This window comes from Littorina saxatilis, linkage group LG17 (assembly GCF_037325665.1).
Source record: "Littorina saxatilis isolate snail1 linkage group LG17, US_GU_Lsax_2.0, whole genome shotgun sequence".
NCBI classification, from domain to species: Eukaryota; Metazoa; Mollusca; class Gastropoda; order Littorinimorpha; family Littorinidae; genus Littorina; species Littorina saxatilis.
In genome coordinates, this window is record NC_090261.1 from 34,929,631 (window position 1) to 34,953,627 (window position 23,997).

Here is a 23,997-nt window from a genome sequence, read left to right on the forward strand (position 1 = left end):
AAGCGTAAGCCTGCAGATTTGTCCAATCCAGATCCAACGCGTTCACCGCCCACGCCAGAGGGTCCGGGAACGGTGAGACGAAAAGGGGAAGCCTGGTCGAGAATCTCGTTGCAAACAGATCTATGCAAGGCTTGTCTACTTGAACCCAAAGACGGTCCAACGCCTGGTGGGAGAGGGTCCATTCTGAATGCAGAACCTTGTCCCCCCGACTGAGGGCATCCGCCAAAACATTGAGCGTGCCCTTCAGGTACTTCGCTGAGAGAAGTATGTTGTGCGAGCTGCACCAAACCAACAGACGGCAAGCGCTCTCCGACAGCTTCTGCGAGCGTGTGCCCCCCTGCCGATTTATGTAAGCGGCCACAGTCGTATTGTCCGTGTGGACTTGTACATGACTGCCCCCCAGAAGCGGCAGGAAAGCCCGTAAACCCAGAGACACAGCCTCCAGCTCCAGCACGTTTATGTGCTGAGGAGCTAGGGAGAGATCCCACAGACCGGAGGCTGTCTGATCGGCCAGATGAGCACCCCAGCCTGTCATGGATGCATCTGTAACTAGAATGTTCTCCGGCGCCGGAGGAACGATCGGAACACCCTGAGAGACCCAGGGGAGCAGCCAAACACTTGTAGTGTTGCTGAACCAACTCCCCAGTCCTATGCGAACATTCCAGCCCTGAGAGGCTTGGTCCCACTGCCTCCTCAAAGCCGCCTGAAACGGCCTCTTGTGGACCCTGCCTAGAGGCACAAGGGGAGCCATCGATTCCATCTGCCCCAGTAGGGAGGACAACTCCCGGGCCGTGGACACATTCTTTCCTTTCAACGAGCGAACCAAGTTCTGAAGCTTGTCCACCCTCTTTTGAGAGGGACGGACTAACCACTCCACCGTATCGAAATCCATGCCCAGGTAAGTAAAGCGTTGGGATGGTTCTAACTCTGACTTCCCTAGATTGACTGTAAAGCCCAGCTGAGCCGCCAGGCCGAGAACCCTCGCAGTCTGAGTTCTGCACATGTACTGATCCTGATGCAGATTCAACCAATCGTCTAAATACGCCCGTAGGCGTACCCCCTCTTGTCTGACAAGGGAGCAAAGCTTGCGAACGACCAGCGTGAAGATCCAGGGGGCCAGGGAAAGCCCGAAGGGGAGTGCCTGAAATTGAAACACTTTCTCGCCCCACAGAAAGCGCAGCCATTTCCTGTCTTGAACATGCATGAGCACATGGAAATATGCGTCGGTGAGATCCACCGACGTGGCCCAATCTCCCGGACGCAGAGCTTCCCTTACCGAGAGAGGAGTCTCCATGACAAACTTGACTACCCGTAGGTATTTGTTCAGGGTGGACAGGTCCAAAACAGGCCTCCATGCCCCTGAGGCTTTGGGCACCACGAACAGCCTGCCGTAAAAGCCGAGGGACTCTCGATCTCGAACTTCCTCTATCGCACCCTTCAGGAGTAGGGAAGCCACCTCCGCATGAACGGCTGACTTGGCTTCCGGGTCTACGGGGTATCTGAAAGGCGGAGGTATCCTGGACAGAGGCGCCTTCCCCTCTGCCCAGAGGAGACGGAATCCCGAACGCACTATTCCCAAAATCCACCGGCTGGACACCAGGCGTGTCCAGGCGGCCAAGGCCCTGGAGGGGCCACCCGCCGCCACCAAGGCGGGGGTTACTGGGAATAGTGGCTCGGGAGACCCTCATTGGGGGTGAGGCTTGTGCCCCGACCCCCGAGAACCCCCAAAGGAGCCTCTCTTCTGGTAAGGCGCGCCTCGCCCCCTACCCCGAAAAGAGGTGGACTGATTTTGCATCTTGCCCCCCCCCAGACGAAGAAGGCTGAGCCTTATTCTGAGAGGTAGGCTTGCTCTGAACCTTCTGAAAGCCGTGGTGAGCAATCCTTGCAATAGCCAGATCCCTAGCGTCCTGGGTTTCCTTCTGCAAAGTGTCCAAAGAGGAAGCACCCAGCAGCGACCCTTCCGTAAAAGGCGATACCTTAAGTCTGTCAATGGTACCCCTGTCTCGGATCTTTGAACCCGCCAAAAAGGCAGTTCTGCGGGAATGCACAGCATGCCCGTAAAGCCTGGCTGACAAGCTCAATTGTTCCTGAGAGACCCTGGCAAGCGTCGCCAACAGAGTTGTCACATCCTCCTGGGAGGCGTCGTAACGGAACTCAAACGGGTCTAACGATGAAGCGATAGACCTAGACAAAGAGCGTTGGAGAGAACTAGAGACGGAACCCAACTCGAGCAAAGATCTACCCGTCTCCTCCAAAGCCTGAAGAGCAGACTCCGTGTAAGGGACTATTCTATCCCTGGCATACCCGTCCTCCCGCAAAGAAAGCAGTTCCGGAGTCACCGGTAGAACTGATTTCGGCAAAGCAAAAGAGTCAAGTAGAGTGACGGGACGAACCAACAGTTTAGAGCTCTTTGAGAGCGCAGAACAAGGAACGTGTTGCCCCGCTTTAGCCAACCAAGGGCCCACCACCTCCGGAGCCTCCCCATGCTGTGACAACAGCGGAAAGGCATCGGACATAGCTCGACCTCTCGCAAAAATCTTCGACATCTCGACCGCCACAGAGGGGGACTCCCGGAATCGGAACGAACTTTTCGGTTCCTTAGCACTCCTGAAATCCCCTAAGGCAGAAGGAGGATGGACAAACTGAGATTTGTTCACCGCCACCTCCTCCTCGAGATATTTCGAAGCCACTCCAGCCGCCAGAGCCACCGCATCTGGCAGCTGCCGTGGCAAAAAGAATCCAGCACCTTCAGCCTGAGAGGCGGCACCGTCATCCAGGTAGTCTTCGTGCCCTTCCGTGCACTCCGGAGGCTGGTCCCCGTACTGACTAACAGAGTCAAGTCCAGAACCAGCCATACTACCACCAACTTCCTGCCCCCTGGGCGGAAGCAGATGCCTTTCAACCTGACCACAGTCTACTGACGAGGCGGGAAGAATAGGAACATCTGTTCGCTTGTCAGGGCCCTTAGCACCCACTGACACCCCGACTAAGCGGTGGATATCAGCCAGTGTTTCAGAACTTTCACCTGGGATTAGACCCGAGGCTACTCCCTCAAGACAACGCTCACGTGGAGTACACATACCTTGTGAAGAAGAACGGACACCGGCCGGAGACCCAACGGGAGCCTGAGAGATCCCATCCTGAGACGCATGCACGTCCGCCCTCATAACAGTAGCAGAGGGAGGCAAACGAACACTGGCCAGCGACGACGCACCCCCGACACCTGCCGGCAGCGCACGTAGCTCCGCCTTTGTTGACGAAACTTCAGCCGCTAAAGCCGACACCTGTGAGCTTAATGTCAAAAGCAAAGAGGCAACATCCACAGATGCGAGCCCAGAACCTACAGGCGAGACATCCCTTACAACATGCTTAACCCCGAGCGCAGGCTTCTCCGCAGGTTTAGCCGACGAACCGGAAACTCCGGGCACGTCAACAACAACATCACTACATTTTTTGGATTCTGAACCCGAAAGAGACACGTGCGTATCGCCGTGCGATTTAGAACTTCTAGAACTTTTCTTAACGGGAGAGGGCGAAGCAGCTACATGTTTAGATGTTAACCTCTTCCCGTCCGCATTGTCGGCCATGATGAAAACAACTCACAAACAAATTTGGAAAAATTTTTGTAAGTCCGAAAACAAGCCAACAATGCCGCCAAAATTCAGGTAAAAAATGGAAAGATCTCACCTCAACAGCAAATGCGAAGTCCGGAGACAAGAAGACACCAAGGGGAACACAAACCAGGTCTGGAAGACCAAGCAAGTAGGCTGAAACACAGCCGGAGCGTACCAAAAGCGACCAGCTCCACTGATCGCTGAGAGTAGAATGACAAGATGGCGGCATATGCGCGCGCATATGGAAGGCAGCCTCCCTTACGGGCTGGCCTGGATACCCTTACGGGTCTCGGTCACTCTTTTTTAGAGGCGTCTTCCTTGTTGCTAAGGGGACGCGTACAGCGATATCAGCACTGAACTATGGGTTAATTGCTATATGTGAGTTGGGTAAGATATGTAATTTAATAGAGAATACTACATGGCTTGCTGTGTCGTACCAGATTTACACGAGTTGTTTTTTAAAATATTGAACGGCGAGCGAAAGCGAGCTGTTCACTATTTGAAAAAGCAACGAGTGTAAATCTGGAACGAAACAGCAAGCCATGTAGTATTCTGTTTATCCTACATACTGTACTTACAGGTATTTTACTGAAAATGTCCTGCAGTCGAGGCAGCTAAATGGAAGACGCTTGTTTTGGAACCTCGATCTCTTCTAAAGCCTCATGCAATCTATTACGTCAAAGCAAAGAAACGTCACTCTGAAAGTGTGGCGTGACGTGTTAGTTCTAAAAATTCATCGAGGGTAATTAGCGAGCGCATTTTTTGTTTTCTATAATGACGTTTGTCTCGGTGACTTTGGCATCATAATAGGTAGCGGCAGTCAAAACTTGGTTTTGAAGTGAGAGTGAATGTTTTGTGATGTCTTGAAAGAAAAATAAAGTACAAGCAAAACACAAAAAAAAGTAAGTGGATACCTTTATTAGTTCCTGAGATTTTGATATTTTAGTACATACGCTGTCGCGACTCTGCTTAAAACTGTAAAATAGGGCAACTTCAGCAGCATGTGGGTACCACATAGTTATCCTCAGCCCTTTCAACTTTTCAGGATCTGTTATCAGCAACCAAGAATAGAAAAAACACATAGTTCTAGCCCTCTAATCTCATATGGCTTCTGTCAGCAAGCATGCAAACTTCACGAAAAACACAATTAAACCCATCGCAAAATTGCACGGGAGGGCAACTTTGGGTCATCACAATTCACACAATATGTATAGCAGCTGTCTGAAACTTTCACATATTCCAAACAAATGTGTGTAGAACATGGCTATTTTTTTTCAGACAGCTTAGTTCAATGCTTTTGGAGTAAAAGAGCCTCAAAAATGTCAAAAACCTCAATTTGTCAAGCGGAAAAACAGGAAAATTACAGTTTTTCGCACTTCAAGGCCAATAATTAAGAAACTATTTAAGATACAACGAAAAATTTTGGTGTGTAGATAGATTACAGTGTAATCTTTACAGACATCAGTAAAATTCAGTGTAATGTTGAAAATAATCCCCCAAGAGTGGACAAACCCCCCCCCCCCCCCCCCCAGAGGGGGGTAGCACATTTCAGATTGAAATATTTCAGAAACTACTGAAAATACAGCCATGATTTTTGGTGTGTAGATTGATTACAATGTTATCTTCACAAATATGTGTTCAATCAAGTACACTACATTGGGGTGTGCACGTTAAAGATCCCACGATTGACAAAAGGGTCTTTCCTGGCAAAATTGTATAGGCTTAGATAAAAATGTCACTGTTATCCCTGCGCCTTGAATATGTGCGCGATATAAATTGCATAAAAAAATTTTTTTTTAAATTAAAAAAATATATATATAAATCCCTGCGCTTAGAACTGTACCCACGGAATATGCGCGATATAAGCCTCATATTGATTGATTGATTGAAGTAAGATCTAGAGAATACTACATGGCTTGCTGTGTCGTACCAGATTTACACGAGTTGTTTTTTGACTCACATGCGAAGCAAAAGTGAGTCTATGTACTCACCCGAGTCGTCCGTCCGTCCGTCCCGGCGTCCGCCCGGAAAACTTTAACGTTGGATATTTCTTGGACACTATTAAGTCTATCAACACCTGATGTGGCCTGATGGTGTATGGTTACAAGATCTCAAAAAACATGTGCGGCAACTTGACCTCACTTCAAGTTCAAGGTCACAGGGGCCGTAATTGTTGTCTTAAAAACGGCCATTTTTCACATTTTCTTCTGAAGTTATCGAGAATGGCAACCTTAGCTATGTATGCTATACAGGGCAATGTAAGCCCTATCTTTGGACACCAGTTTGGTTGACCTTGCTTCAAGGTCAAGGTCGCAAGGGTCCTTTAAAGTTGGATTGTATACATATTTTGAAGTGACCTTGACCCTGAACTATGGAAGATAACTGTTTCAAACTTAAAAATTATGTGGGGCACATGTTATGCTTTCATCATGAGACACATTTGGTCGCATATGATCAAGGTCACTTTGACCCTTATGAAATGTGACCAAAATAAGGTAGTGAACCACTAAAAGTGACCATATCTCATGGTAGAAAGAGCCAATAAGCACCATTGTACTTCCTATGTCTTGAATTAACAGCTTTGTGTTGCATGACCTTAGATGACCTTGACCTTGGGTCAAGGTCACATGTATTTTGGTAGGAAAAATGTGTAAAGCAGTTCTTAGTGTATGATGTCATTGCTAGGTTTAGTTATTTGACCTTGACCCTGAAGGTCAAGGTCATGTAAAGGTCAAGGATGTGAGTCGTATGGGCTTTGCCCTTCTTGTTTAAATAGTGAACTGCGAAAGCGAGCTGTTTACGATTTGAAAAAGCAACGAGTGTAAATCTGGTACGACACAGCAAGCCATGTAGTATTCTGTTTATCCTACATTATATACTGTGCCAGATCTAACTAAAAGTCACCGACAGCGATATTGCCTTTGGATCAACCGCTTTAGAACTTCAAACCACTTTACTCAATTTGACATTCATTCCTCCGCCATGACACACACTCTCAAACTAGGACAAAGTAGTTCGCCTTTGTCAACACTGTTAAGTTTAATATTCGAACAATCAAAACCGAGTACCTGCAAAACCGGTAAAATCCGTTGCGTTGATCGCGAGTAATGGCGGAGTATTCGAGCGAAGCAATGGTGACGCACGCTTCGAGACAATTTGTGGAAGAAATCAAACCCATCACTTCAAAATATACCAGATAAAAAGAAAAGCAGTGGCCACAGGATAAAAGAAACCAAAAGGAACAACAACAGCAAAGCATATCCTTCCTCGATAGGATTAGCTTGACCTTCCGGTTTATCCCATGTACTACTAATTTACATAGCTTGACCTTCCGGTTGACCTCATTTACATGATATACACACGTGTGATTTGAACGATTTTTATCTCACGGTTATCTCTCTCACGTATGTGGGATAAATTTACTAACATTGTTCACAGTTCTCTGGGGAAAACTAAATTCTTGCAAAGTGCACAGTCGGATGAGAAGTGACAGTCAAATGCATATATACCCCTTCTTCAAAGTCAGTCAAACAAAGTTGTCAGTCAAGTACTGCTTGAAACAGGTGTACATGGCAGGCAGGTTTGCTGGAGATTCGACTGTGAATGTTCTGCCAGAAGAAGAAAATGGTGCAAGCACAATGTTGTGTCCAAAAACAACCGATGCAGGAATCTGGCAGAAGTCAGCGATAGGTTCTCCTTTTTGTGGAACGATATTAGATCGAGCACCATGCCATTCACAAGTTCTGATGGACGGTCAAGGTCTTCCAGAAGGTCCGGATTGAGCAGGTGGTTTCTTGTGATCCTATGTTTCAGCAAATGAACCCCAACATTCCGGCCCATGATGCAACGCCCTGCGTCGATATCCAAAAATGCTTCTAGTTCTAATCCAGTCTTATTCCCCAGCTTTGTTGCTTCTTTCACTGTTCCCTCAATTTCTGCCTTGATTTCAAGTCCTTGCAGCAAGTTCACTCAAACACTTTGGGGAGAAATTAAACCAGGTCACTCCAATCCCTCCCTGTTTCCAACCGAAGCAGATCCAGCTGCAACAATAGCTTGTTGGTCAGTGGTACCAGCTGAAGTTTGGGTGGTCGACCTCTTCCAGTTGCTGTGAGTGTGAAAGCAGACTTCATTTGCTGGAAGTGAGCATCATCTGTAACACGCACAAACAAAACAAAAATGTAATACTATGTTCATAATATTTTTGTACTGAAACCATGAAGGCTACCAGTAAGTTCGTCACGCGGTAGATTCGTCACCCGTGACGAAATTACTGGCAGGGGTGGGCGGGTGTTAAGCTTAGAGCTTATGCTTTCAGATGTTTGATTTGTGGGAGAGATTCAAGATTCACTGACATTTTTTAGAGAGAGAGAAAGAGAGAGAGAGAGAGAGAAAGAGAGAGAGAGTTGTTATTTTAAAACCCGAGATCTACTCATTGTGCAGTTCTCAACTGAGCAGTTTTCAGACGACACAGTCCGAGCGTTGTTATTTTAAAACCCGAGATCTACTCATTGAGCAGTTCTCAACCCGAGATCTACTCATTGAGCAGTTCTCAAAAGCATGTAGTCTGAGAGAGGGAGCGAGAGAGAGAGAGAGAGAGAGAGAGAGAGAGAGAGAGAGAGAGAGAGAGAGAGAGAGAGAGAGAGAGAGAGAGAGAGACGGACGGACGTACATACACCCATATCCATGACACGCACGCACACACACGCACGTACAAACGCACAAACACTCACACACACCATCGCACACACACCCACACACTGACTAACACCCACACACGCGCGACCAAGAGAGAGAGAGAGGGAGTCCTATGACTTCAACCTCACTGTCAAGGAGGCAGAGAAACTCAATGTGAGGAGAGGGAGGGGTGGAAGGAGGTGAGAGAGAGAGAGAGAGAGAGAGAGAGATAGAGAGAGCCGCGCTCGGACTACTGTGGCGAAGTTACCGGGACCGGTGACGAATCTACCGTGTGACGAACTTACTGGAAGCCACCATGAAGGCCTGTTTACTTTCAGTTTTACTTTTGTCCCAAAACAAAAGTTTGCTTTGTTTTTCTGTCATGTATTTGGTTATTTTTTAACTCGTTTCTAATTTATTATATCACCTTGCTTGTCATGAGAAACAAATTAGTAATCACACAAGTTTGATGGACCATAAACTCTGATTAACTGGGGGGAAAAGGAAGAAGGAATGGAGATGCGCTAGGGTCAGTGCATGTAAGCTACGCTACTCGTTGCTAGGCCTAGTCTTGCACTTCCGGTTTTAGCAAAGGAACAATTATTCCTTTTAATCCTAATTTAATCCTCAAGAAAACAACAACTGAGAAACAAAAACCATCGGAGTAATAATTCAAGATTAGTTTGAAACAAATATATCACATGTACGGCGAAAGGCAAAAAATAACTTAGGTCGTTTATCGAGTACCCCCATTTCAACACCCAATACAAAATGACCCAGCACAAACTACTATCATCAAAATGAAAACTACGCACTCAAAACGCTAAATTCAGCAGAATGGTTCGACAGATCAACTTCTAAACACTAAATGAACAGAAAAACATCAACACTTACCAAGGATGGGTTTGATTTCTTCCACAAATTGTCTCGAAGCGTGCGTCACCATCGCTTCGCTTGAATACTCCGCCATGACTCGCGATCAACGCAACGGATTTTACCGGTTTTGCAGGTCCTCGGTTTTGATTGGCTCGCGCTTCGCGCGCATGAATCTTAAACGGAAACTTCCATATTTGGAGGATTCACAAGAAATCGGACTTTCTAGCGCATCTTTTACGACTACGATCGTTTGAGTTGTTTTTAAGTTACGAAAGGTTAAAGTTGGGCAATTTTTTATTGTCCATGTCTAAAATCCACCATCGATTTAATCTAAAAAATACCCCCCCTAGAAAGAAAAGGGACTCTTTCTTTAGCAGTCGACACTGGTTTCCGATCGTTGAATGAAACTATTTTTAGAAAATACAACGCCGAAAGGGAAACACCACAAAAAGTTGAAGAGCAAGTAGTAATGGCGGTCGCGTCACGGCTGTCCGAAAATCCGGAGAGAGTATTTGTGATTCACGCACACGCATTCAATCCAAGCACATTTTGCAAACAAATGGCATGGGGTAAAAGACAAAGAATCCAACTTCATTTCTGTAGTTTCCATTTTCAATAATATGCCATATAATATATTGAAAGCTGTCGGAAATTGAAAACGTGTTATTTTCAGCACAGATCTCGCTTTCCCGCATGGGACTAGCGTTACTGCCGCTACCTAATCATAAGCAGTAGAAAAAACAGGTCCCTGCCAGACTTGCTTGACATGACCTCATTTACATGATATACACACGTGTGATTTGAATGATTATTATCTCACGAGTGTCTCTCTCACGTATGTAGGATAATACTTATTGTCATCATTTTCACGAGTTTTCATTCACAAACACCTGGGAAATAAATCTCATGTTCCCCATGCAATAACTCGAAGTGGTGAATGGGTTTGAGCTTACAGGTGAAACGTGGATTGTCAAAGTAAAAGCCAATCAGGCTGATTGTTTGATGTGTGGAACCATCGCAGCTTTGGATTTGTGTTTCCGAGGACAACGATTGTAAGCATTCACTCTCAAAGACCCAATCAATGTTGATAATTACCGCGGCGACTCATGGTCAATTTGCAACTTATCTCTTTAATCGCAAAATCCACAACGAAAAGTCATAAACACTTAAAAGAAAAGAAATATGCTCAACACTTACTGAACTCACAGGTATGATCGCAGCTCTGTACATTTTCAGACTGGAAGAAAAATGTCAACAAGCTACGTTTGACGTCACATAAAAGTTTGACGTGTTACCTCGTGCTACTGTGACGATGCTTTGTGGTCCGGAGTTGGATTCTAAAAATTCGTCTCCCTGTGATTATTGTGCATTTTGTTGCACAACCAAAATAATGACAAAAACGATGTTTGGTGGCTTGTTGTCAGACCAGCATTTTTTGGTTGGTCCTCGGGGAGCATATCGCCTTTTGTCTCATATAAATTTATTAAACCGCGGCCTTCGGCCTTGGTCAATAAAGATGAAACAAAAGACGATATGGTCCCCTTGGACCAACAAAAAAGCTGGTCTGTCAACAACCCATCAAACATCTTATAATATGAGCCTGAAATTATATAGCACCCATCCCCACCCCCAACATCCATTTGGTAAAAAGATAACGGGAATAAACCTTATCGGTATTCCAAGCTCTAGCAAATTTCAAAGCATATAGCAAAGCTTGTTGTACGGCTATCTCGCGAGAGCTGCAAAGTCCGAAGATCGTAGTTCTCTTGACTTTGGAAGCATAACAAAGAGTAGGTCTTGTGGATATGGCACGAGAGCTGCTCTGATGCCGAAAAGGTCAATTGGGAGGATCTCTTGAGGGATGCATACCAGGCATGTTATCTAGAACTTAAAAGATGCCAAATAACCCCAACTAAGCAAGTGAGGTGCATAGACTAGGAGGCCACATGTATGTGCACAAAGATGTAATACACACAAAATGTGCAATACACTAGTTGTAAATGATGCTTTCGTCGTCTTATTCTCTACTTAGGCCAAAAAAAAAATAGGTGTGGTTACGGTAACATAGCCAAAAAAAATAGGGTAGGCAATCACTTTTTTTTGTTTAAAATTTTTTTTTTCTAATGTGTACAAATTAAACCTACTTGACAGGGAAATAAGTGTGCGACTGGGCGCTTTCGCTTTCATTGCGTTTTCTGCACTCGTTTTCTTGGTTTTTTGGTGTTTTTTTTGACAAATGTAATAAAAAGTTATAGGGTCGGCCCCTAAAAATAGGGTAGGTCGGGTTACCGTAACCACACCTATTTATTTTTTTAGGCCTTATTCAATAATTTATGCTGGTCAAATATATATATATATTGTTGCATCACTTGTCTAACGAATGAAGACAGCACCAAGGCATGACAAACCGCGCGCGAGTAAAAGGGGATACATCTGCAGAATTAACATCACGTGGTCAATAATTACTTTTATTTTTGATTGATTCAACTTTTCTGTCTTCGGTTCGTGCGTTCGTGACGGGCCGACCTACCGGCAGTTCCAATGTCCTTCAAGAACACGAGTCTACATAAAAAGGCTCACATCAACAAATTGACCGTTCACAAACCTTTGGATGGCTGCAGAAGGGTGTTGGAAAGGAAGGTTAACTGATGTCTGTGACGAGCCAGTGCTTACTACTCGTAACAATTTAGGAATCTGCCCTGTCGTTACGCAGAAGCGTGCACACCGCATGAGCGCAGCCATTTTGTAACAGAGCAGTTAATTTTCAGCGAGCATTACCTCCCTTGGAGCCGCACCATAAACCGTGCCTCTGCGAAAACTTTACTGAGGACATGTCATGTGCAGTATCTGACAGTAATTTCTAAACACGAGCACTATGTAGCCTACAATAGTCAAAGGAATACTGGTCATATCTTGAAAATCCTTTCGTCAAATTGAATCAAGGTGACAAACAAACAACGGAGATCAACGGAGTGTCACGAACTGAAACCTCTGCTGAACAATCCTTCTCGGGGCTCGAGCACCGACTCGCCTACGAATAAAGGCATACTGTTTACACTGGTCAAAAGGCTGGTGAAACTGTAATAAAACCACACAAGAAAAACAAAATATGGCTTAATAACAAAACAATTTTTATTATCTATACGTTTTAGGATTGTGATAGATGCATATACCAGCCGCAACTCATGTGCGCGAGAGTGTGCGTGCGAGTGTGTGTGTGTGTGTGCAGTGCAGTATGGATGTGACGGACGTGCCTGTCTGGAGTACTTTGGGTGTTCTTATTTCGTATGTTTTATTGTTCTTATTTTTGTTTTTAAAGGTTGTTGTCATATGTTGTTTTGGTTGTTTTAAGAGCAGATGAACCACGCTTTTCCATCTATTGTAATTAATTCTATGGACAATATGCATGATGATCTTATGTCTTATGTCTTATGTCTCAATTCATGAAGACGCTTTGATTTACCAGTAAAGGTTTCAAAATTGTGTGGAACTGGACACACTTTAAAAATTTATGAGCCCACAACAGACTGAGGAATCTTAACAAAGGACACAGTTTACGGCCGGGCAAAAGGTAGGTTAAAGGCACAGTGCGCCTCCCGTAAACCATCACAGATACTGTCAGGCTTTCACACACAGTACAAACACCCTTCCAAACGCTCACCAAACGGGAACATCCTAGGTGCCCTACGTAAAGAGCGAGCAATTTTCAAAAAATTAATTTTGCGGATTGTGTCAGAGACAATCGGACCGTGGTGCGTTTTGGCGCTAGACCTAACTTTTAAAATCTAAATAATAAATTGACAGCTTGTTACACAAACATTCTTAAATCATAAAAGAATTCTTTTTTCATCAAGACAAGATCAGTACAATTCGAAGTTTTGAAAGTTTGAAAAAAGAAACGCAGGGTCACGCAAGGTCACGCAAGGTCGTGGTTCTCGTAGCAGACGACGATTTATGCCTATCGCCAGTTCCTCTGAACAGTCAAAAGCCATCACGAGAGTTCTTGTGAACCACAGCCGTTTGTTTCGTGCATAGTCAGAGGTACATAATAACGTGCTAATGCAGATAAGCTCACAGCGAGTCGCATTCAAATTACTAACTGACGACTGCATTGTGAAAAAGGGAAACTTGATCACACGGGTTCACGATGGCTCAAGGGTAAGATAAACCACGCAAAAATAAATTCTTTGAAAATTGCTCGCTCTTTACGGATGGCATCTAGCTCAGTTGGTAGCGCGCTGGATTTGTATTCAGTTGGCCGCTGTCAGCGTGAGTTCGATCCCAGGTTCGGCGGAAATTTATTTCAGAGTCAACTTTGTGTGCAGACTCTCTTCGGTGTCCGAACCCTCCCCCCGTGTACACTACATTGGGTGTGCACGTTAAAGATCCCACGATTGACAAAAGGGTCTTTCCTGGCAAAATTGCTTAGGCACAGTTAATAATTGTCTACCTATACCCGTGTGACTTGGAATAATAGGCCGTGAAAGGTAAATATGCGCCGAAATGGCTGCAATCTACTGGCCGTATAAAATTTCATCTCACACGGCATCACTGCAGAGCGCCTAGAACTGTACCCACGGAATATGCGCGATATAAGCGTCATTGATTGATTGATTGATTGATTGATGTTCTCAAGCGGTGTGTTTAAATGAAAGGGTGTTTGTACTGTGTGTAAAAGCCTGACAGTATCTGTGATGGTTTACGGGAGGCTTACTGTGCCTTTAATTAAACTGTGCAATAGAAACCCGAGAGAGAAAAACCGTACATGTGTTTTTATCTTCTTCTTCTTCTTCGGCGTTCCAGGATTTTTGGCCTCAGGTCAGACTTCAAGTTTTGTAGCTTGAATAAAGCTAGTGGTCAGGATCAGGGAGTCTTTGGTGCCCTAGAGTTGCTCCTGCAGTGTGGCACCTTGGGGCCAGTGATCTGTTCTGGCTTCCTGGTGGAGCGGGCAGGTCTGCAGGATGTGCTCCGGGGTCTGTGGGCCTGTTTCACACGGGCAGTTCGGTGTGTGCGACAGACCAAGGCGGTGCATGTGGGCACGCAGTCGACAGTGTCCAGTCCGTAGGCGGAAGAGGATGGTCTGCTGATGGCGCTGTAGGTTGGGCATCTGATCATTAGATGGCAGGCTGTGTTGGGCATTCCAGGTGGTTTGGTAGTGTCTTTTCACCAGGGTTTTGGCTTCACTGTAAGAGACTGTTTGTCTTGTCTGCTCCAGATGGCTGCCCACGGCAGTTTCTGCTATTAGGTTTAGTTCACAGGCACAGCCGGAATCTGAACCCTTTATCACCCCTTCCTCAGTGCCAGGCCGCCAGCGGTAATTAATCACCCATCCCCCGGTTCAGCGCTGGCTACACAGTAGTGACTGTACAACCGCGCGATAGCATCACCCACACAAGCCATCTCAGCAGTAGAAGGCTAAGAGAAAAGCTCCCTTCTACTAGCAGGCCAGAGTGCGGCCTAGCTCAACCTCTCGGCAGCTACGCACTGCTATCTCTGCCTTGCGAGTAAGCTGTGTGTTTTGAAAACACTTCTATCTTGTTAGTTCTCTTGAATTACGATGTCAGCATGTGTGTTATTTACACATAGCCTTGTAGTCAAGACCATAAACTTTCAAACGATACTAAATATGACCACTATGCTGTAGGTGTGCCACTGCTGTAGCCTGCTGAAAGAAGACAGACAGAGAACAGTACACACGGCACAATGTAATTAATGACATGTATTTGAGTGGCTACAGATCGCGCCACGGTCAACTTTTGAAGACAGAACAAATTAAAAACAAATCTGCAAGGTTATGTTAACAGATGTTCATGCTGACACTTTGAAGACTTTTACCTTGAGTGTGTGAGGTATCTTTTCTTGAGCCCGCTTACAGGTATCCAAGTAGGAAAACAGTATTCCAAAATGTCAGCACACGGCAGTTGTTGTTGTTATAGCTAGTTTTACTTCCATGTATCTTGGGGTAGATTTAAAGAAGGCTGTTCACATTATACTGACACCAGCAAACCAGGGTCGGCAACGGGATAAATGATATGGACACCCACTGGATGTTATTAATGGCTTGAGCTTGTTCCTTAACACGATCAGCTGTTGTGTTTGAGGGCGTACGGTTTAATTTAATCAGCTTTGAATAGCACTTCTGACAAAACGTGGTCGAATGTTTTGCACTAATATCAGAAGATACATCAATGTTAAAAAAGTTTTTCAGTTTGTCCGCATAGTCCACATACAGTTTCACATTACAATGTCGATCTTTTTTTGTTCTTGCAGAGCGTTCCCCACACAGTCTACACAATGCATTAACACAAATTAGATGTTCAGTTTCAGTATGCTCCATTATGAAACACACTGCATACCAAACATACACTGTCACATGAAGACAAAGAAGAAAACTGGAAATATTAGGTCACACTGCTGCACAAAGTAACTGAGTGTGATGTCACTTGTAATAATACTATGATTCAATCCTTTCTTTTCTGCTGAACAGTGGGTGAAAAATTTGCCTGTCACAACACAATGCCACACAAATGAAACACACAGCGTACATGTACTCTGATGATCAGAAACTAATACAAGACAAAAAGTCTTCAAGACGAAACCACATGGAAAGTGCTCCAGACAGGCTCTTCAAGATATAAACTAGATACAAAATCTGGTTCTGCTGTGAGGCAGTGGCAGGAAGGCAATTAAACCGTGGGAAATTGACTCATTTTCTGCTGCCAGCCAGTGGAACAAAGAAGGCTGAAGCCCCAGCGGGGCCAGGAATGTGATAACAGATAAGCAGGGCAGGGGCTGCGTGGGCAGGTGCCAGCAGCAAACTTAATCATGCTATCTGGGAAAGGGGGAACCGCCGTGTGCCAGTCTTGGCCAGTCTGTCCGCTTCCTCGTTCCCTGAGAAGCCACAGTGCGCAGGGATCCACTGGACAGCGACGTTTGTGCTCTGGGAGAGAGTACAAAGAAGACGCTGGGTGTCTCGTTTCAGCTGCTCTTTGGGCGACTGCAGGCTTTGGACGGCGGATCTGCAGTCGGTCAGGAAGACGGCGTGAGAGGGTGGGTGTTCGCTGACCAGGCTAACTGCTTCTCTGAGAGCGGTGAGTTCTGCCCGGTAGTTGGATGACAGCTCTCCGGCAGGCAGGGATCTTGAAAGGGTGTGTCCGTCTGGGTAGCGTACCAGGATCCCGCTTCCTCCGTTTTTGATGGCACCATCTGAGGACCCGTCAGTGTAGATGTGAGTCCATACTGAGGCGTTGTAGTCCTGGTGCATCATCTCCAGCGTGAGGTTCTTGAGGACTGCGTCCTGCTGCTCTCTCTTGCTGGTCACTCCTGGCATGTCAGTAACAAAGAGCACCTTGCTGAGCTGGCTGTTCCACTCTTCAGCGTCTTGGAGGGGCTCTTGTTCTTCAGGGGTGTGTGGTAGGAAGCTGGTTTGGGTTCTCTCTAGCTGCTTGGCCAGACGGTTGAAACTGCTTCTTTTCAGCCTGTTCTTCGTCAGCTGTTGGGTGTGCTGGTGTGCTGGGTGAGAGGGGAGTCGTTGCAGCTTCTCGTACTGCACGATGACCTTCTCTTCCCGTCGTTTGTCCAGGGAAGGGAGTCTGGTGGTGGCTTCAAGGGCGTGTATGGGCGTAGTTTTCAGTCCCCCTGTGATGATACGCATGCTTGCGTTCTGCACTTTGTTGAGCCGGCTAGTGTTGCTCTTCCGGCGCAGCTGTGGCCCAGGCTGCTGCTCCATACTCCATCACAGGGCGGACGTGTCCCGTATACACCTGTCTGAGGATGTTGCTGCTGGCTCCCCACTTTGTGCCAGCCAGTTTCTTCATGATGGAGAGTCTTCTCGTAGCCCTCTTCTCCGCCTCTTTGATGTGTGGGTTCCAGGTGAGTTTCTTGTCTAGCTTGATACCTAGGTAGGTAGGGGTGTCTTCCTGTGGTATTGCCTGGTTGTTGATGGTCAGTTGGAGGGTCTCTTTGGAATTGGAGAGGGAGAAGCAGGTGGCTACGGTCTTGAGGCTGTTCACGGTGACACACCAGTCTGTCGCCCACTCAGTTAGAGGTGATGTTGAGGGCCTCCTGCATCCGGACTTTGGCGGTTGCGGTGGACTCGGCAGCGCTCCACATCGCAAAGTCATCTGCGTGTAGGGCTCTGGAGATGTGTCTGGACAGGCTGTTGGTGATGTCGTTGATGAAGACAACGAAGAGGGTGGGGGATATTACTCCTTCCTGGGGGACTCCTTCCCTGATCTTTACAGCGTAGCTCAGGTTGCCGTCAAGCTTGACTCTCGCGGTTCTGTGGCACAGGAAGCTCTTGATCCAGTTGAACATTCGTCCAGCGATTCCTGCCGTCAATAGCTTCCGTAGGAGGCCTTCCTTCCACACCTTGTCGAAGGCCTTGGAGAGGTCAATGAAGGTGGCAATGACTTTCTTCTTCTCCTGGAAGGCATTCTCTATTGATTGGATGAGGTAGATCAGCTGGTCTTCAGTACTCCTGTTCTTCCTGAAGGCGGACTGTTCATTGGTGATCAGGTTGTTGGTTTCCAGGTGCCACATAAGCCTCTTGTTGATCATGTGCTCGAGGGTCTTGCCGAGGCAGCTGAGTAGACTGATCGGTCTGTAGCTTGTCTTTTGTTTGCGGTTCTTGTCCTTCTTCAGGATGGGTATGATGATGGCCTCTTTCCATGCTGAGGGGAAGACGCCGGATCTCCACGACTGGTTCAAGAGCTCAAGGAGCTTAGTTCTGGCAGCAGGCCTGCTTGATCATCTCGTTGCAGACTCCATCCTTTCCGGGCGCTTTCTTGCACTTGAGTCTTTTCTGTTTTTATCAAAACAACCCACGGTCAATCTATTTTGACAGTAAGGGTTGTGCAAATTTATGTTAAAGCTTGACAGTGTACTCTACAGTCTCTGATACTATTACAGATGTGGTCTCTCTATGATTATCCGGGGCTATAGGTGTTTGAACAAATATGGCTGAGAATCCTGTACAGCGAAGGTGGCCTGAATCCCAACCTATACAGTGCCTGCATGACCTTGATATATATAGCTTCATTCAACGCGCTTGACTTTTGCGCCGCTAACTAACTACCTGTTTGCTCTCTCAGGACTGAGCATACTCAGTTTATTTTCAAGAGAGATCGAGGAGGAAAAATAAACGCTTTGGCAGGGATTCAAAACCAGGACCTATCAGAACAACCCAACGGGACAGTAATTTCACGGTAGGAGGTGTTTACAATGATGTGTTGCTTTAAAAGCTGATGAGCCGACAAAACCTGGCAAAAGGCCATGCAGGGGCATCCACATACACTCACAAACGTGTACTCTCGGTGGCAGATGAAACTACCCAAGAAAACCACGAAAGAAAAAGCTCACCATGATGTGCTTATACTAGAACAACGCAAGGATACCTGGTAATTGGCCAACAAGGGTTTTCAATAATGATATATGGTGTTTAGCTGAGCATACTTTAAAAGTAGAAGGGCAGGTGAAACTGTGTAATGGAAATATCAAAAATACTGTACTTAAGTAACAACAAGTCGCGTAAGGCGAAATTACAACATTTAGTCAAGCTGTCGAACTAACAGAATGAAACTGAACTCACTGCATTTTTACAGCAAGAGCGTATACTCGTAGCATCGTCAGTCCACCGCTCGATGCACAGGCAGTGAAATTGACAAGAAGAGCGGGGTAGTAGTTGCGCTGAGAAGGATAGCACGCTTTTCTTTATCTCTATTCTTTTTAATTTTCTGAGCGTGTTTTTAATCCAAACATATCATATCTATATGTTTTTGGAATCAGAAACCCACAAGGAATAAGATGAAATTGTTTTTAAATCGATTTCGGAAATTTTATTTTAATAATAAATTTTATATTTTTAATTTTCAGAGCTTGTTTTTAATCCAAATATAACATATTTATATGTTTTTGGAATCAGAAAATGATGAAGAATAAGATAATCGTAAATTTGGATCGTTTTAAAAGCAATTTTTTTTTTTTACAATTTTCAGATTTTTAATGACCAAAGTCATTAATTATATTTTAAGCCACCAAGCTGAAATGCAATACCGAAGTCCGGCCTTTGTCGAAGATTGCTGGGCCAAAATTTCAATCAATTTGATTTAAAAATGAGGGTGTGACAGTGCCGCCTCAACTTTTACAAAAAGCCGGATATGACGTCATCAAAGGTATTTATCGAAAAAAAGAAAAAAAAGTCCGGGGATATCATTCCCAGAAACTCTCATGTCAAATTTCATAAAGATCGGTCCAGTAGTTTGGTCTGAATCGCTCTACACACACACACAGACAGACAGACAGACACACACACACATACACCACAACCCTCGTCTCGATTCCCCCCTCTACGTTAAAACATTTAGTCAAAACTTGACTAAATGTAAAAAGACGACAAAATAGACTCTGTAAATGGCCGGTGAGGATTATATGATTGTGTAAAATTGCGCACACTTTAAAAGCTATCGAGGACACAAAACACACACACACACACACACACACACACACACACACACACACACTGACACCGACACACACACACACACACACACACACACACACACACACACACACACACACACATACACACACTTAGACACACTAAGACACACGCACACGCACACACACACACACACACACACACACATATATCAACGAGGCTCAATAACGCTCAATCTCAATTTAATGAACTTGACTTGGATACAAAACGTGATTTGAATTCACACTGTAGCACTTATTCCGATGTTTTATCGCTTGTTAAGCCACCAAGGAATAAAATATCATCAAGCACACTCATACTAATGTTAGGTTGGGAAATCATGCAGAACACCAGATGTCACTTATGCATTGATGTGCGGCAGTTAGCTCACGACCGACCATAACAGAGGTGAGAAAAGTTTTAACTTTTACATCTTTTTGCCAAGTTATTAGCTGCAGGACCCCCGGACAAGGAAAAACAGAAATGGTCGCTTCTTATTGACATTGAGCGTTATGGTAAAACTTTAGAAGCGATCTGAGGGCCCTGTTTCCTCAGATGTTATCCCTTTTAGAAATTCTTGGTGTGAGGTGACATATTTAAGATAAGATCAGATAAGATAAGATAAGAAAACTTTAATGTTCATTTTCATTTTACACAAACATGGACATTTTTCTTGTGGCACCACATCGCATTTCTAATAACACAAAGACACGATTAAAAAAAAAGAAGCTTAATCGAACATAAATACACTACCAAGATCAACTAATTGCATTAGTCATGTAAGACATAAACAACCTCGAGCCCGAACTCTATAGCTTTTGGCACGATTAAAGGCAGTTTTTTTTCTTCCCCATTATATCCCTTTTATGAGCAGGTCAGATTCAACTAAAGTCTTTTGGCAGTGGTCAAGCAACGTTGTTGTTTTTTGGTGGTGTCTCTTTCATAGCACGGACAGCAGACTCCAGCATCAGCAGCGCGGAGGCGGCCAACGCACAGGCACCAAGACAGTGGAAAGTAGCGTGGTAATCACCCGTGATGTCTCTGAGTATGCCTGGTGAAAAGTGGAACAAGAAGACTGACACACAAAAGTCAAAACATCCCAAAATGATGGAATTTAACATGTACAAAGTGGTTTATCTAAGTACAGAATTTCCTCCCACACACAAAGTATCAAAGAATCATATTTCCACCACCAATAACTAGAGTTATAACATAGTTTAACGTTTAAAGCTCGGTCAAATGTAGGTGCCGGTAAATGAATGGGTTATTGCGATGAACGATAGTAGAAGCAGAAGGGACAAAACTCTACCTATCTGACATGTGCAATACGCGGTTACTTCCCATCGACATTTAAACACAAAATGTGAACAGTACAGGCAGGGGAGGCAGCACCATGCAAAAGAACAGTTATAGAACTGAAGCAGAAACAGGCATTTTGGTTTCTGTGTCTGGCACCGTAAGATTTTTTGACTAAAATTCAGATATGTCCTCAGTCTATATACTATAACCATAAAGAACCACAAGGAACGTATCCACACACACACACACACTCACACACACACACACACACACACACACACACACACACACACAAACACACACACACACAAACTCACACACACACGCAAACACAAACCGTACCGAACCTCATACCTAAAACCGGATAGATGAGAGTCCCAAAAAATCCCTGAGACAGCTGAGCGAAGCCGAAGGTTCTGGAAAAGTTCCTCAGCCCCACGAACTCTATGATGATGATGGGCAGCATGGTGAAGTAGGCGCCCTCAAACAGCCCGTAGACGACCGCCACTGCCATCATGGCGGCGAAGGATTGCGGGGGGAGGAAGGGCAGCAGCTGGAAGAGCGAGCCGATGACGAGGAAGGCGAGGGCGGACAGCCGGGCGGGACGCAGCCAGCGGCGGTCAGCCAGCAGCCCGGTCAGCAGACGGCCTAGCAAGTTGACCGCGCCCCAGCTGGTCAGCACCACGGCCGTGTCGTCGCCGCTCAGCCCCCGCTCCCGGCACAGGGAGGGCAGGTACGCCCCCGCCCCCGAGGCCGCCACCACGCCCACACATACGTAGGCCTGCACCAGCCAGAACAATGGCTTGCGTAGAAGGTCTAGGTCGCAGAACCTCCCCACGAAATTATTAGTCTTGGCTTCCCTTTGCTCGTTCTTTGTTTCCTCAACCTCCTCCTCCTTTTCATCTTCATCTTCAGAAACGAAGATGATTTCCTCGTGGTCTAGATGCTTGTAGGAATTGGTCTGGATCATGAGATGAGGGTGGCTGGCGTGCATGGCAATGCTTCCCAGTGTCCTCTTCAACACCGAACTCACACTTCTCACGGAACCGCTGCTACGATGGTGACGAGGACTTGGTCTCAGGTCACCAAGAGTCAAGCTCCTTTTGCCAAGGTCCTCATCGCCGTCATCGCCACCAGAACCAAGACCGTCTCTTGCATACATGTTCCCTGTGCTGAAGAATGCTTTCGCTCCACCTTCTTCTGCGGTGAGTCTGGACATGTAACGCCTGGTTAAAGAAAACTCATGCGTTCTGTTTTGTGCATGAGACGATGTGTCTTCAGAGTTATGGACAAGACCATGTTTACAATGTGTAGCATCACACCGTTCTCCCGGAAAATGTTCACTGTTGTGATCTTCATCACCGTGGTTGTTCCAAACAGGAGTGCCTGTTGATCCGTGTTGATCAGCAATGACTTTGTGATCGTTTACCCCTAATAAAGCTTTATCTGATTCATCACCACCAGTACCTGACAATCCCTGAACATTTTCTGCTGACTTAGACCGGTCACATTTCGAATATAACAACTGGACCTTCTCTGACTCACAAGTCCTCTCTCTGGAACGAACATCTTCTCCTAGCTCTCCGTCCAAGTCCACAGGCTGGTCCTTGACGTCCTCAACGTCCTCGCTACGCTGCTCCTGATCGTTGTGCTGCAGCGGCCTGTAGAGGTTGGCGAAGACACAGAGGTGCAGCGTGACGGCGCCGTACAGCAGCCAGGCTCCGTGCAGTCCGTAGCGCTGCAGCAGGTGAGTGGCCAGCAGCGGCAGCGTCATACTGCCCACACTGGACCCCGTGTTGGCCAGCGCTATGGCCAGGGCTCGCCGCCGCTCAAAGTACTGACCCAGTAGCACCAGGCCTGGACCGTACGTCATTGCGTTCCCCATACCTGTAGGACACAGTCAATAGGACACAGTTAAAGCTATGACTATCTGGCGCGCCGAGGCATTTATTTTTCCTCTCGAGCCCTCTTGAAAATGAAATGCTCAGCCCTAGTAGAGCAAACAGGAAGTTATCAGCGCAAGAGTCAAGCGTTGAATTAAGCTGTCAAGGTCATACAGCCAGTGTAGGTTGGGATTCAGGCCGCCTTCGCTGTACAGAATTCGGTGTATGCTTCTCGGCCCTATCTTTTCTAACACCGAGCCCCGGATAGTCATAAATGGACCACAGCTCGTCTCTACGGGTATTCTCTTGGAGTTGTCAGCAAAGCGTGTGTTTTTTTCTCAGCTCAGGAATCCTGATGTACCAGAATCACGACGTGAACAACTGGCACTTGGGCACAAAACATACCGTAGAACGTAAATGAGGTTCTAAACCATGTGTGCATAATAAAGCTTTGTCTTTTTCTGCTGGTATATCGGTTATTGAGTAAACTAGCTCTATTCATCTGTTGCAGGGTTTGTGTCCATTTTAATATCAGCCTCAAAACTAGATAAGAAGGTTTGACTAATGTTGTTCTGGTCTGCTGAAGAAGTGATTTTCGTATTTAGGAAATTAAGGTTGTTTTAAAAGTGAGTGATGTCTTATTTGGTATGGATATTATAATGTCTGGGGATATTATTCCCAGGAACTCTCATGTAAAATTTCATAAAGATCGGTCCAGTAGTTTACTCTGAATCGCTCTACACACAGACACACATACACCACGACCCTCGTCTCGATTCCCCCTCTATGTTAAAACATTTAGTCAAAACTTGACTAAATGTAAAAACAGAGAAAAAGTTGTTGCGATCTGCAAAAAACTTTCTAATGTTTTTTTTGGGGGGACTAATTTCGTAATGAAACCTGTGCCAGTATCGTATTGTATTGTAAATGTGACTGACCCACAAGAACGCTGAGACATACGATGAGGGAGGCGATGGAGTTGGCGAAGGTGGCCAGCATCATGCCTGTCGCCATCACCAGCCCGCCCAACACCGCCGACGTCCGCACCGTCACCAGCTGAAGCAACACATTGTGCACCAGCAGAGCTGACACAACATAATACAACGCAATGAAGACATTGATGAATACAATGAAATAAATCAAACACACAGAGAAAGACAGATAGACACACACA

At 45.8% G+C, this 23,997-nt stretch overlaps 2 protein-coding genes and 1 long non-coding RNA gene across 3 annotated transcripts in view; all 3 read right to left on the bottom strand.

The window, feature by feature from the left end:
* LOC138953620 (leucine-rich PPR motif-containing protein, mitochondrial-like) overlaps positions 1 to 11,908 on the bottom strand; it is a 61,488-nt gene extending 49,580 nt beyond the window's left edge. The window contains exon 1 of the mRNA XM_070325495.1: positions 11,770 to 11,908. Within this exon, the coding sequence (XP_070181596.1) occupies positions 11,770 to 11,906 (137 nt within the window). The 5' untranslated portion in view covers positions 11,907 to 11,908. The remainder of the gene's footprint in view (positions 1 to 11,769) is intronic.
* LOC138953577 (uncharacterized) lies at positions 4,518 to 9,622 on the bottom strand. Its single transcript, XR_011451569.1, has 2 exons — positions 9,183 to 9,622; positions 4,518 to 7,764 (listed from the first exon to the last, which is right to left on the bottom strand). It is a non-coding gene; the product is annotated as an uncharacterized lncRNA (long non-coding RNA).
* A 7,929-nt stretch (positions 11,909 to 19,837) lies between the features above and the next one.
* LOC138952830 (uncharacterized) overlaps positions 19,838 to 23,997 on the bottom strand; it is an 8,114-nt gene continuing 3,954 nt past the window's right edge. Inside the window, exons 3-5 of the mRNA XM_070324564.1 lie at positions 23,762 to 23,908; positions 21,295 to 22,827; positions 19,838 to 20,692 (exon numbers count right to left, since the gene is read on the bottom strand). Of these exons, the coding sequence (XP_070180665.1) occupies positions 20,547 to 20,692; positions 21,295 to 22,827; positions 23,762 to 23,908 (1,826 nt within the window). The 3' untranslated portion in view covers positions 19,838 to 20,546. The remainder of the gene's footprint in view (positions 20,693 to 21,294; positions 22,828 to 23,761; positions 23,909 to 23,997) is intronic.